Raw genomic sequence first — 15,221 nt, forward strand, 5'->3', positions numbered from 1 at the left:
TATAACCTGTATTTGTCAAAGCTTACTGAAATTTGCACTTAAAGTATGTACATATTGTTTCATGCAAATTTATTTGACGTATAAGCAAGATTGATGAAAGAACGAAACACAACAAGAGTAGAAAATAATAGTGGAGGTTTTGTTCTAGAAATAAAGTTACATTATAGAATACAAAGAAAAAAAGTGGCTCTAAGGAGTACTTCTTCGGATAAAAAAGGGCCCGGTAGAGTAGCTAGGGGCTAAAGTCCTTGCCTTGCACACCCTGGGATCCCATAAGGGCACCGGTTCTAATTCCAGCAGCCGCACTTTCCATCCAGCTCCCTGCTTGTGGCATTGGAAAGCAATTGAGAATGGCCCAAAGCCTTGGGACACTGCACCCACATGGGAAACTCGAAGAGGCTCCAGGCTCCAGGGTTTAGATGGGCTCAGCTCCAGCCATCGCGGCTGCTTGGGGAGTGAATCAACTGACGGAAGGTCTTCCTCTCTGTCTCTCCTCTTCTGTGTATCTGATTTTCCAATAAAAATACAATAAATCTTTTTAAAAAGAGAAAATATGTTTGATGCCAAAGGAAAAATAGCTATTTGAGATAGCGGTGGACAGTCAGGAGGAATAGACCATAAAGGGTGAGAATGCTTTGTTGCCAGTGCTTGAGGTATATGGAATTCCATTCTTTACATTCCTACTTCGATGACTGAATTTAAAAAAGAAATGGTTTGGGCAGAATATGTAGAAAAAAATCAAATTGCAATGCCTTACAATAGAAATCTTGCATATTTCAGATAGTTAAAAATATGTTGCTTTTATGGTCCTGTATATTAAAAACAAATATGATCTTTAACAGTTTAAGTAGACTTATATTCACTTGGTACTGCCACACTAACCTGCTATAGAAAAACTACCAAGAAATTATCATTTTGCTAGGAAACAAAGGATTATAAAAACCAAAATAATATGCTCTAATACAGGCAATATTTTCCAAGTCTGGCAGCTAAAATGAAATGGGGTGGTGATTACAATAACAGCATCATAGGACCATAATAAATAGCTTTCCAATGCTATCAAACAAACATACACTAGGACATCCACAGCCATCTTCGTGGTAAAAGCATTTTGAGAAAATCATCTTCAAAGCACCAAGAATAAAAACCAATGATGTTAATGAAAGTTATACTTTAGACACTACAATAGCCTAATGATTCTAATGAAAGAGATTACTGCTTATTTCAAGTGGAATATCAAATTTAGATTAAGGCGTGTACTTTCAATTCTCATACCGTGTGCTCTGGTCCCCAAAAGAGGACTTTTTTTTTCTTTTGGTTCATCTGCTTCTATAACAAAGTGGAATAAATTTTTAACTTCAATCACTTTATAAAAGCCTCCACAAGCATTATTGTTAGACCTCAATAGAATATGCTTTGAAACATCTTACACAGCTGGCTCACTCAAAGGAAAAATTCTATATCCAAACACACAATTGAATAATAATAACTGTCATTATTTTTTTATCAACTTTTAGCTGTGATCTCTTCCTCAATTTAACTTTTACAACTTAGACTCAGTAGTTCCATATCATGTGTGTGTATATATGTGTGTATAAAATTTTATTAAGTATTTTTAAGAACCCCCCGAACCAGACATGTATTTCACAATGAAATTATACACAGTAAATATGTCATCTTCAATATTAACAAAATGCAATACTAATTCCAAGCAAGTAAGAATTATCATTTTCAAAATCCAAATGTGTTTATTTGAAAGCTGTAGGAGTTAGCAAAGTGCAAATATTCTTGTGGTTTTACTACCATGCCTTTAAATGTATATAATTTGGGAATATATATATATTCCCAAGCAAAAATATATAATTTTGGAAAGCAAGAAAATCTAAATTGGAGAGTGGCTTGATTCTATTGTTTCTTTGCTTTTAAAACCTTTTTTTCACCAGAAAATGCCTTTTTTTTTGGTCTATGCTCCAATGAGATCAAAGACATAAATAACATGAAATCATATTTCTAATTTTTTGTTTTCCAAAAAAAGTTGTGCTTTACATAATCACTTCATAAATGGTTTTGTCTTACCTGGCAAGTTCTTTAATTAAGTTTGCAATACGTCTTTTATCTTCAAGACATAAATCTTTCAATGATGCACTCCTTGTTCCACCTTTGCAGAAATTCTAAAACAAGAGGAAAATCTATTGGTTTATTCTTTCTAAAAATAATTTTTAAATCTTTTTGAGAAACCTATTAAATCTCTTGAGTATTTTTCATCTGAGAAATGCACTGCCTATCAGTGGACAGCACAAAATTTACATAGAAAGAATTTCAAAGTACATGCCTTTTCTGCTTTAAACGCTACCTAACGCTAGGGAAGCAATGGTCTCTTGCAAAATGTCATAAAAACAAACATTTAAAGGAGGACAGTGATTAATTTTCTTTAAGGGTATATGAAACAGAGGCACAATTATGTAAAGTATCCTAAGTTTGATTCTAATAAGTACTAGACTAAAGAGTAGTAACGGTAATAATTAACATCTAGTGATACTCTTTTTTTTTTAAGATTTATTCATTTTTATTGGGAAGGCAGATTTACAGAGAGAAAAGACAGAGAGAAAGATCTTCCATCCTCTGATTCACTCCCTAAGTGGCCACAACAGCTGGAGCTGAGCTGATCTGAAGCCAGGAGCCAGAAGCTTCTCCTGGGCCTCCCATGTGGGTGCAAGGTTCCAAGGCGTTGGGTCATTCTCTACTGTTTTCCCAGCTTCAAGCAGGGAGCTAGATGAGAAGCGGAGCAGCTGGGATATGAACCAGCACCAAATGGGATTCCAGCAGATGCAAGGCGAGGATCTAGTCACTAGGCTATTGTGCTGGGCCCCACTCTAGTAATATGCTAAGACTTTTCACTTATTATTCCATTTCATTTTTACAACAAGGTATGATCCCCTTTCTAGATGTAGGGTACATACTGTTCAGGATCCCAGTTGCTAACCAGAAGATAAGCACTCCATCATAGCTTCTGGGCTATGTTCTAAAATACTATTGTATCTGTCCTACCTTTCATGCTTCAGAAAGTTCTGCCTAGTACTTAGGCATCACTAATAGGCATGTTACTCAAACTCAGGGAATCCAAGAGCATGACAGGTAACATGGAAAAGGAAGTCACAGGATTGCTGCCATTTGTGCGACCACCAATGTATGGCCAGATTTAAAAGTTGTGATGGATGAGCTTTTAAAATCTTTAAAAGGCAACTGTAATAAAAGGCATCCAAAGTGTAAAGGAATGTATAAAACTATCACCACTCTCAATTACATGATCTTATAAGAACATCTCAAAATTAGGTTTCAGGTGAACAGACAAAATGAAACATTAACAACACAAGTGACAACAACAAAGATATGGAAACAACTCTGATGCCCGTTGAAAGAGAAACAGATAAAGAAATTCTGGTAAATCTACTCTATGGGATACTACTCAGCCATTAAAGAGAATGAAATTCTACCATTTACAGCAAAATGATCCCAACTAGAGCTCAGTAAATAAGCCAAATTTAAAAGGACAAATATCATTATGTTCTCTCTCTTTTATAACCCAACCTTCATGCAAAATACAACAGAAGTAGCTATACAGGTAAACATGTTTGTATATACAGTCTCATAGATTAACTGTATAATGAAGATAAGCATACCAGGAAGTAAAGAGATGCTGCAGCATGCATTTCCACTTCCAAATAAAAGGAAGACTCCCAATGAAACTGTTAAGTATACCTTGACAATGGGATACTGAACTATCTATCACTGTCTATACCTACAACACCATAACACAGTAAATAGCAGAATGTTGGACCTGTGACTGCTATTGAAGAACTGTAACTAGTATAATAATATGGGGGAAAACAGTGTGAGTGGAGAGAGGGAGGAGGAATCCCTGTGTCTATGAAACTGTATCATCAAAAATAATAAAGAAAACATCACATTCTAGGCCTTAAAAGAGTGAATTTCATAATATATAAATTATACTTCAATTTGGAAAAAAATTACACTTTAATCACTTTAAGTAAAAGGAAGTATTTTAGAGTTTGTGCATAGAAGAAAAATATGACAACAGTATTATAAAAATCAATAGGGAGAATTGAAATTTACCTTAATCTATAAATGAAGTAGAAAAATATCATTTAAAAATAGGCTGTGACAAATTAAAGAGTTATATTACAATTACCAAAGGATCAACCAAAATAACACCAGTAATACTGATAGCTAATGTTACAGGAAAAATACACAGACTTAATCCAAAAGGTTACTGCTCAATACAAATCAAACTTGTGTGTAAAGAAACTGAATTTTTGAGAAGAGCCTGCAAATTCAACTATTTATTCCCCAGTGCAAAGTGGGTACACTAAGGATACAAGTGACATAATCACACTTTTGTGTAATCACAGTCAAATCCTGTGGACTATCACATAATTAATAGTATCAACCCAAATACAGGAAAGGTCTTGAAAACTGAACATGACAAGCTGAGAAGCTTTTTCAATGAAGGATCCAACACTAAATGCTTTATTTTGTTGGCATATACTCTACAAAGCAACTCTGTTACTTACATACAAAAACATTCATAAACAGTAGATCAAAGAATGTGCATAGCTGCATTCCAAAAGCACTTTATGTATTAAAAAGATAGCTGTATGATTTGGTCCACAGGTTACAGATTCCAAACCCCGATTTAAACTCAAGTTGGAGAGATAAAATATGAAGCAAAATAAAACAAATGAGCCAAACAGAAAATGTGCCAAAAAAACTCACAAACATTACTACCGTTATAAAGGATGAGGGAAAAATCAATTACTGGTGCTACAGAAAGCAAACCACTTTAAAACATTATTTTCCCAATAGAGTAACAACAATAAATGATAATACAGGTGAATTTTCCTTTAATAAACCATCTTACATAAAAGTGTTCATCCATCAATTAATTCACAAGAATAACAATCACAAAAACATGCTTGATTTTTTAATGTTTCTTATTAATTCCATTTATTAATGCCACACATATATATTTTTTGGAGACACACCAACATAACACATTTCTTAGCTAAGGCTTAGTGCAAATCTAGGTACATTGGAGAGAACCCCAGAGTAATCTAAATCCCCTCTGTTCATAACCAGTATCGAGGGGCCCAAGAATCCTCTTTAAGAATGCTTCCAGATTGATCACCTAATGTGCTTCCAAAGCTTCCTGTTTAGCACTTACCGAGAAAAACACTACGGAATGACTGACCTGTTCATCTGCAGAATCCCCTGCACCTCGCATTGTCTCCATGGAAACGGAAGCTTCAGTCACCCTGGAAGTCTTCACTTTTGCATCAGCTTTTGAACTCATCAACTTGTGTCTTGATCTGGTATTTCCTTCGGTAGAAATTCCTAAGGATTTTCATTCAGCAAGATTTCAAAATTGTATCTTCTCATTCTCCCAAAGGCCCCCCCGCCAACATACACACATTAATCTCTCTTTCTTGGTATCCTTTAATTTATGAGACCTGATAAGAAAAACACTTCTACTTTTTAAACTTCATTTTAAATATATCTTTATGCGTAATGAATTATGAAAAGGTTATATAGAAATACTTTAAGATTGAACTGAATTTTGAAAAAGTTCTGAGTGTTCATAATTCATACTAAAATTAAGAAATTACAAGTCAGATATTCAGTGAGAAATTGAAGATATTTTTCAAATTAGAGTGCCTGTAATGGTTCAGCTTTACTATACATCTAGTTAGAATCAGCAAATTTTAAGGAGTCTCTTCAATATACTTTGCATCAAAAATTTCTCACATTTTTCTTAGAAATATTAAACCTGGGCTATGATTCATAAAAGAAACACTTATGTCCTTTAACATGTGAAGTATTCTACAGATTCATTAACCACTGACTTGGCCAGCATTTCAAACTTCAACAGACTCCCTAAATGTTCAAAACACCAACGTTAGGTTTTGATGTACTACTATCCAGTATTCAGAACAGAAAACCTGCAATGTCTTCCTGATATTTTCTCCCATTACTCAACAAAGGTTTCCCAAATCTTAAGACAGAGTATCATACCTGGAACATATATTACTGATTGTTCTTCATCAGAAACTATGTAGCAGGACATGAAGGAAAACACTATGAAAGAACATTCAATATCCCAGTGCTACTTCTTTTCTGTGTATCTGTTATAGTTCAGCATCTTTTTTGGGAAATTTATAAGCACTTTTAAAAACCACAGCTAGAAAGTGATTGTTACATGCAGAAAAATTAAAATTCTTCAAAATTTCTTCTTTATATACTGACAATTACATGCTAAGAATTTTAGAAAGCTTTATTAAAAAAAAAACAACTTTTATTCTTTTTTTCCCAAGTGAGATAAACTATACCCTTTCTGTTGTCAGGCTTCTTTTCCTTTTAAAAACAAGGAGTTACATGTTCCTCTTTACTCATGAATGGAAAACTAAAAAATTATTCTTAGACATAAGAAATAAATGATTTCAGGGTGGGCTTTAACTTTGAAGAGCAGCATGGTTTGAGGAAAAGCCAATCATGCAAATACAAAACTAATTATTTATTATTCTGCAGTACAGTCATATATATCCCAAGAAACCCTACTGAAAAAGTTGAAATTTAATACAAAAGAACTACTTTGAGTTTCAAAAAGAGAAATTTAAAAGTTAACATCATAAGAAGGCTTTCTTTCCAGAAAAAAAATTATTCAGAACTGTATCTAAATCCAGATGTGCCTAGAATTTGATAATCTAGTATATATCCAAGAAAGCAGCATCTAAGCAGATTTTTTCCCCTAATATATAAAGTTCCAAAGGTCTCTGTCCTTGTTTTCTTTCCAAATATTCTTACACAAAGCAAGTATTAACTATATCCTTCTAGACAAAACTGGAATGAATTTCATAACCTGACCAAAGTTAATATATGCATATTTCAGCATAGTCTAAATCCTGGTAATGAAGTCTTTTCAGGGACTACTGATTAGAAATGCTTAGAATCCAAGGAATTCCAGAATACTCAAGTGGTGCTTCCTGTCTGAGCTGCCATGGCTTCCTAATAGCCCCTTTTAAAAATTAGTTAGTTAGTTAGATAGTTGAAAGAGAAGGAGAGACAGAAAGGGAAAGATCTTTCATCCTTTGATTCATTCGCTAAATGGCCACGCAATACCTGGAATTGAGCAGATCTAAAGCCAGGTCCAGGAACTTCTTCCAGTTCTCCACATAGGTACTGGGGACCAAGGACTTGGGCCATTCTTGACTGCCTTCCCAGACACATTAGCAGGGTGCTGGATCAGAAGTGGAGCAGCCAGGACACTAAACGGCAGCCACATAGGATGCTGGTACTTGAAGGTGGAGGATTAGCCTGCAGAGCCACAGCACTGGCCTCTTCCTACCAACTCTTGACAGCAATACATGAGCTTGTACAACTTTAACATTTGGGCTAATAATGGCCATTACCTCTAAAACTGCAATTTCCTAAAACATCAAGGATGGATCTTAAAATGTTTTAGGAGACACAAACAGCCAGGAAACAAACACAAACTAGCACGTTATGCTTCCCTTGCCTGTTCGCTAGAACCTGTTCCCAGAGAGATCAGCTGCTGGGGATCTACTCCATTTCACCCTGGTCTGAGGAAGCCCAAGCAAGTGATTTCATCCCTTCTCTGTCCCCTTGAAATCTGACATCATCACTTCCATCCTTACTCTCAGCTTCCCACTTCTGTGAAAAACACCAGCTATACAGAGTTTTCCTAACCTTTACCCAGCAACTCCAACAACTCAGCTGCTCCAACCTCTCACAGACTGCTTTCCTTTCCACTGCTTTTCTAGGATTTTTTTTTTTTAACCTAAGGACACTGTTTCCGATATTATTCTCTTTTCCCCCCAAACCAGGCTTTTTCTCCTATTAAAATTTCTACTTCAAACAAAAATGTAATCATTTTTTTCCTGAAAAGAAAAGCCTCCCTTGTTTCTACATCTCTGTGAACTACTAACCCATCTGTGTTCTCTCAACAGCAAAACTTCTCAAGAGACACAAATGCTATTCTCAACTCCTCTACTCTCAGTGTTGAGCTTAGAACAAAGAAGCTTTTGACTTCATCAGCCCAAATGACCCTACTTTTACCAAGGATACAGTGGCACAATTGTTAACACCATTAGTTAATTCAGATTTTGTGTACTTGATTTATTAATAGCACATGTCATTCCTGGCCACCATCTCCCTAAAACTCCTTTCTTAACTACAAAGACATTTTTAATTCATAATTTTCCTCCTTTTTCTACTATTGCTTCTTAGACTCTGGATCCTTCCATGCTGATACGCCTTATCTCTTTTCCTCCACTCGTTCACTTCGTGATTTCAATCAGTTCTTACGTTTTTAAATACTATCAACATCATGAATTCTGCCTAATTAATCTCCAGTAGGTGCCAAATCCCCTAAGCATGACACTGCCATTTAGAAAAGATCTTGAATTCAACATATCCAGGACTGAAGCTTTAACTTTCATCTCAAAAACGGCTGCTCCCACAGCATCATCACCTCCCTAAAAGGCAATTTCAACTGTGCAGCTACCCAGGCCAAAACATGGAATCATTCATGACTCCTGTATCTCTCATATCACAAATTTAAAAACCCTGCTGACTTGACCTTTAAAACATAGACACTAATTACTTCTCAACAGAACTCCTGTTTGTCATCCATGTTTTCTGCCTCTCACAGGACGGCAATCATCTCTGCAACAGCTCTGATTTCTATACCTAACCCCTCAACAGACTTTTTCACACAGTGGTCAGAAGGAGCACTTCAAAACTTAAGATGTCTTGCATTCAGACAAAAAGCCAGAATATTAACAAGGGCCTGACCCTCCATGCCAGGTTACTACTCTGACCTGATTACATTGCTTACTGCTCATCTCCCTATACTTACTAATGAGTGATGCAAGCTACTAACTCAGAGCTTTTGCATGTGATTTCTTCAAGCATTATTATGGATCACTTCCTCACCTCCTTTGAGATGCTGGTCACAGATCACCTTCTGATTCAGATTTCAACTCCTATTCAGGCAGGTATTTATAACTGCAAACCTCTCTTCCTGTAACCCATTTTCCTCTCCCTCCGACTTAAGTCTTTCCTGCTTGTCTTTCTGCATGGCACCTATAGTTCTTGAGCATATAATCTATTTTTTATTAATGGTCTTATCTCAGGAAAATGTTATGTATCAAGAACCAGCATTTACTCTAGAAGATACCTACACTTCATACCTAGCATGGATTCCTGGCTTCTTTCTTTATGATACCTTTTCTTTTTTTTTTTTTTTTTGGCTACCTCCTTTCCCCTCCCTCCTTTCTAATATTTGTTTGAGAAGAACAGGGAGATAAAGAGAATCCCGTTCATTGGCTCATACCTTCAAAAGCCCCCAACAGCCATGGCTGGACCTGGGCTGAAGCCAGAAGCCGCGAATGCCTTCTACATCTCCCAGGTGGGTGGCAGGGACTCAACTATCTGAGCCATCATCACTGTCTCCCAGGGTATGCATTAGTAGGAAGCAAGAGGAAGGAAGGGAGCCAGGTATCAAAGTCAGATACTCTGATTCCAGGATGTGAGCATCCTAACCAGCATCTTAACTGTACTGTCAAATGCTCACCCTTCACCCCAAATCTGGCTTCTAACTCCCTGGGAGGCAGTGGTGATAGCTCAATTGATTGGGTTTTGGCCAACCATGCAGAAGACATGCATTGTGTTCCTGGCTGCTGGATTAAGTCCTAATTCAGCTCTAGCCATTGTAGTTATTTGTAGAGTGAACCAAAAGCTGGGAACTCTCCTTGTTTTTCATACACACACACATATGTATGTATGTATTTCTATAAGCATCTCATTGTAAGTCATCTATGAAAGAATGAAATTGGTATTGAATTTTATGAGGGACTGTTCAACAACTTTCATGATCTCTATCTCACCCAAATTATGTACACAAAATTTATTCTAGGCTCATCAATGGCAAATGTCTTTTCAAACATAAAAACTCTAAAATGAATTCAACACATTTTTTTAGAGGATTGGAATCCCTATACTCCAAGAATTTTTTTGTTTTTGTTTTTTATTGGAAAATCAGATATATAGAGAAGAGGAGAGACAGAGAGGAAGACCTTCTGTCCATTTGACTCACTACTCAAGTGATCACAACAGCTGGAGCTGAGCCGATCCAAAGCCAGGAGCCAGGACCTTCTTCCCGGTTTCCCATGTGGGTACAGGGTCCCAAGGCTTTGGGACCGTCCATCACCTGCTTTCCCAAGTGAGAAGCAGGGAGCTGGATGGGAAGCAGCGCTGCTGAGACACGAAGCAGTACCCATATGGGATCCTGGTGCATGCAAGGTGAGGACTTGAGCCACTAGGCTACCACTCCAGTCCTGATTACAATACATTTTTAAAAATACAGATTAAGGGGCCCAATGAAATAGCCTAATGGTTAAATCCTTGCCTTGTGTCCTGGCTAGGTTTATAAGCCAGTTTAAGACTATCCTAAAATCTACCAAGTACAGCAAAATTATGCGTCAACACAATAAACTGCTGAATACTAAAATGAAAACAGACACAAAACAGCTGAATAATACCCTATAGCCACTTTAAGGTGTATAGCAGCCGGTGCTGAATACAAACAAAAATTGAAGGGTCAAAGAAGTAATCACAGGAGGTGGTTAAAAACTTGCACTGTTATAACGTATTGATTACTCAATATTATGTCAATTAATTCTATAATGTTGTAAATTGTTGTTGATGTTGTGCGGAGCTTCTAATTGATCGGGACAATATTCTACCAGCTCTACCTTCAGACCAGAGAAGGTCTCCCCAAGAAACTGTTGAATTTATCTGGACAATAAGATGCTGGACTCTATGCTTGGTATATGACTGCAAAAAAAAAGAATCTTGACTTAATTTGAACTGTAATACTGCAACTAGGTGGAGGAATCCACCAAGGGGGGAGGGACAGGGAAGGGATGGGGGAATCCCAGAGCCTATGAATCTGTGTCACATAATGCAACGTAATTAATAAAAAAAAAATCCTTGCCTTGTATCCTCTGGGATCCCATTTGGGCACTGGTTCATGTCCCAGCAGCTCCACTTCCCGTCCAGCTCCCTGCTTGTGGCCTGGGAAAGCAGTAGAGAATGGTCCAAAGCTTTGGGACTCTGCACCAGCGTGGGAGACTCAGAAGAAGCTCCTGGCTCCTAGCTTGAAGATAAGCTTAGCTCAGGCTATTGTGGCCACTTGGAAAGTAAATCAGCAGATGGAAGATTTTTCTATTTCCCTCTATTTCCTGCTCTCCATATATCTGCCTTTCCAATAAAAATAAATAAACCTTAAAAAAAGATTCATAATAAGAACATTTCACATTATCTTCATCCAAACTACTGTTTCTCATGATTTGCGATCTACCTTAATTTTATTAATATGTAATGTTCTTTAGAAGAATCCAAATATTTATCTTCTTAAAATACAGCATTTCCCCCCAAAAGTGTATTTTATGAAAAATTTGAATATGTAGTATGTGTGAAGTATATGTGAACACTGATGGGCCATAGGGTTCTATGTGCATCTTAGCTCTTCGCTTCAGAGGCAGCTTTAATGCTGGTTCCATGCAAACTCCCAAAATTTAAGTAGTGACAAGAAACCCAGGCTGAAGTCATGGACTGCGTGGACATTCCTCTCCCTTACTGCCCACTCTACAGCACTGGATGTGAAAATTACTTGCTAGCAACATACATATGTGGAATTATTACCAACCACCAAGACTTTCCGGGATAGTATATTATTTTTATATTGATATAAATCTTTGTCTATTTTTATTTGAAAACTTGATGACAGAGTTACAGCTTTTATAATATTCTGATCAGGTCCCTTGTAATTTGTATTTGCTAAAAATCAAGTTAAATAACACTACTAATGCTAACATACCTGCGAGTATATAAGCAATCAGATTTAGATACTGAAGAAACACTAGCTCATTGTGACACTCCCAAGAGCTATAACAAAACAGGAAAGCAATTTACAGTGGAAGGAGTGTATTTTAATTTAATCCACAACATGACAACATAGAATAATCATTGTTTACACCTTTGGCACAAAGCATGTTTTGTACTCAACAGCAGTGGTGAATCATTCTCTGCTGGAGACACACCATTCACAGCACTGCAAAAAAAAAAAAAGTGACATTCAATGAGAAATGATCTCTCTTCCATCTAGGATTAGGAAGTTTCGCAATCACATTTCTCAATTACTTAGGTCAAGAATCTAAAGAAATTTTTCCAATGTATAAAAGAAATACCTATTACAGATACATATATTTTGGTCTTTTTCTACAGAAAATTCTACTCTAAAGCTCTAGGATGGACTGGGACATTATCAATGTGACAAGAAAAGTGATCAAGAGCTTATGATACATGACTAGACCGAATGATTCAGAACTATCATGTCTTTCAGCAAGCATTCAGTCATAGATTCACATCTGACACTGCTTTGATGGCCTATGGTGATTTAAAATGAAAACAGCTGAATCTGGGTGGTAGTGGATCACTGGGTGGAACAAGCAGGGGAAACAGGTGATATTAGTAACCTTGCAATTCTTTTTCTATGGCTGGATTTCACTGGTTGTAATCACCACCATTCTTTTCCCCCATAAAATTTCAATTTCTATTAAGGTAAAGGTAGTATCTTACATTACATTTTGAAAGAGTGAAGAGTAAGGGAGTATATACAAGTATTTCACATGAATTAGGAGGTGATGGAACTACATTTATAAATATGGGGCTAAACTAAAAACAGGTTCAGCCCACACCCGTCAATTAATTTAATCAGTTGCACCGCAATAGAGTATAGTTCCACTCCCACCTGCAAGAATTTATCCTACATCAGAACACCACCATTGACTGTTTTGAACTAACTGCTCAGGATTTTCCCTGCCACAAAATCCTATCAATGCAGAGGCAGTATTTCATGAGAAAAGATTCAACTCAATTTTCTGACTTCTTAATTCAGCCCGGTAGTCCCCCAATGCCCACACCATCTTCTCCTTTCTACTGACAGGTAAAAATATGTAATTTCCACAGTGCACTATCATGTTTTCACTTACAATCTTTATGCGATTTCATGTGCATCAACCTATGGGAGACAAGTGGTAATTACATCCAGTCAGCGCCTAACACAACACATTTAGCAGCACAACAAGCAAATACAGCCCTCTCTCCTCACATGACAGTCTAATCTTGCCAACTAATAATGTAACTTTGCAAGTTTTCCTTGGAAGCTTAGCAGAACGTCCTAAGACTGACTGACAAAGTTAAGAGCAAAGCTTTCAAAAATGTCACCACCAGTCTTAGCTCAGGGACAGTTTCGCGCCTGCCAGGGTCTATCTGCCCTCCTTCCAGGCAACGCCCCTCTAAACGAACACGCAGTGTCAATTCAAAGCTCTACCTAACCCAGGGAAAAAATCACTCCTGTCACACAAACCCCAATGCTCAATCCCCACGCAGTCCACAGCACTACTGCCAGGCTCACGGATTCGCATCTCTGCAGCTCTCACAACTGACCACAGAGCAGTGACAGTACTTCCCACAGCATATCTAAAGTCCCACAAACTCCTGACTGGTTACCCTAACATCGCAGACTAAGAGAAAGCCTCAACGAAGAGGAAAAGGTTCCCTGACAGTCAGTAGTCATCCCTGCCCTGCCCACACCTCTTCGCCCCTCCACCACCTCACTCCGTACCCTCTGTCAGCTTGGGTTCACCCCAGGAAGCGGGGCAGAGAGACCCTCCCAGTCTCAGGCTGGGTCACGACTCCAGGGCAACTGTCCAAAGCCCTCAGCCAGAGAGGGCCTGTAAGCATCTGCGCTGCGCCTCGACACCTGGGATTCCAGCCAGGAGACACCTGATAACCCAGCAAGCGAAAGCTTTGCACCTGGACAAGCCGGAGAGCACGACCCCCGCCCCTCGCGCTAGCACAGGAGTCTCCTCTCGACTGAGATTCCCACGGGACCGCTCGCCCCTCGCCGCCCCCGGGAGGGCGCCGGCGCCCCCTGCCAGGAGGGCAAAGGATACGATCCCGGGTCCAGAACGCAGCAGCCTCCGAGCGGGAGGGGCCCGCCGCGTCCGCCATCTTGAAACAACCGCCACTCCGGGCGTCGCGCCGGGGCCGCCACGCCCCGGCCTCCAGGCTCAGTCCCCATTGGCCGCTCCGCGAAGAGGCCCGTCCCCGCCTGCGTGCCCGGCCCCGGCGGGGCGAGAGGGCCCGGGCAGAGGGGAGGCGGTGTCCCGGCGGTGCAGTGTGGATCCGAAACCAGGGCCGCGGGAACGAACGCCCCACGGAGCTACTACTGCGAGACCAGGCCGGGGCCCCCATCTCCTCCCCACAGCTGTCGCAGGAGCCGAAAACTACAGCTCCCGGCATGCCGTGGACTTGACGGCCCTGGCGCTGAGGCGGAGCCCCGCCTTCCTCCGGCCGGACCCTCACTCCAAGCCGGCTCCTGCTGCTGTCCCGGCCGCGCGCCTGGCAAGGACGCGAGCCATGGAGGAGACGCCGCCCCTGCTGCCGAGCTCCAGCAAGCCGCACCTAGAGAAGCTGACCCTGGGCATCACCCGCATCCTAGGTGAGTGGTGCGGGGAGCCCCGCGCTAGAGACATTGGGAGCTGGGGAGTGTAGGGTAAAAGACAGGAGCGGAGCTATGAGTTGCAGGTGGGCGGCGCGACGCTGGACGCTGTTGATGAGCGGGCAGCGCCGCTGTGACTGGTTGCCAAGGAGAAAAGAGTAGAGGGATGTTGTGTGCTTGTCTAGAAGGTGCAGAGTTTGTCAGCTGGTTTTGGAGGCAGAGCTGGAAAAAATTAAGCTTCCCTCCATGCACGGCCCCACCCCAGGGTCCCTGTAAGGACGGGCAAAAGCATGCTAGCAGGTCGGGACTTTGGTCCTCGCAGAGCCAGAACAGCACCCCTGAAAAGCGAAGGCTTTGCTTGGTAGCAAAGTGAGCAGGGCTGTGGTGTCTCCAGCAGTCAGTCGGCTCGCGCCTCCCGAGTACAGCATCCAAACAGGGGTGGGATCCTGGTCCTAGGGATAGAACTCGCTCCACCGAATGGGTTGAAACTTTTTATTTCCGCGAACATTTATGCAACACCCACCGCTGTTACATTCTGGGGCTACAAAGATGCAGC

General features: G+C 39.9%; 2 protein-coding genes across 2 annotated transcripts in view; one reads left to right on the plus strand and one right to left on the minus strand.

Moving 5' to 3' along the window:
• KIAA1328 (KIAA1328 ortholog) overlaps window positions 1-14,466 on the minus strand; it is a 208,911-nt gene extending 194,445 nt beyond the window's left edge. Inside the window, exons 1-4 of the mRNA XM_058676791.1 lie at window positions 14,118-14,466; window positions 6,091-6,126; window positions 5,270-5,412; window positions 2,077-2,171 (exon numbers count right to left, since the gene is read on the minus strand). Coding sequence (XP_058532774.1) covers window positions 2,077-2,171; window positions 5,270-5,412; window positions 6,091-6,126; window positions 14,118-14,466 — 623 coding nt within the window. The remainder of the gene's footprint in view (window positions 1-2,076; window positions 2,172-5,269; window positions 5,413-6,090; window positions 6,127-14,117) is intronic.
• The window catches only part of TPGS2 (tubulin polyglutamylase complex subunit 2), a 37,335-nt gene continuing 36,466 nt past the window's right edge, over window positions 14,353-15,221 (plus strand). The window contains exon 1 of the mRNA XM_004579544.3: window positions 14,353-14,665. Coding sequence (XP_004579601.1) covers window positions 14,584-14,665 — 82 coding nt within the window. The 5' untranslated portion in view covers window positions 14,353-14,583. The remainder of the gene's footprint in view (window positions 14,666-15,221) is intronic.

Source organism: Ochotona princeps, chromosome 18 (assembly GCF_030435755.1).
Source record: "Ochotona princeps isolate mOchPri1 chromosome 18, mOchPri1.hap1, whole genome shotgun sequence".
NCBI lineage: Eukaryota > Metazoa > Chordata > Mammalia > Lagomorpha > Ochotonidae > Ochotona > Ochotona princeps.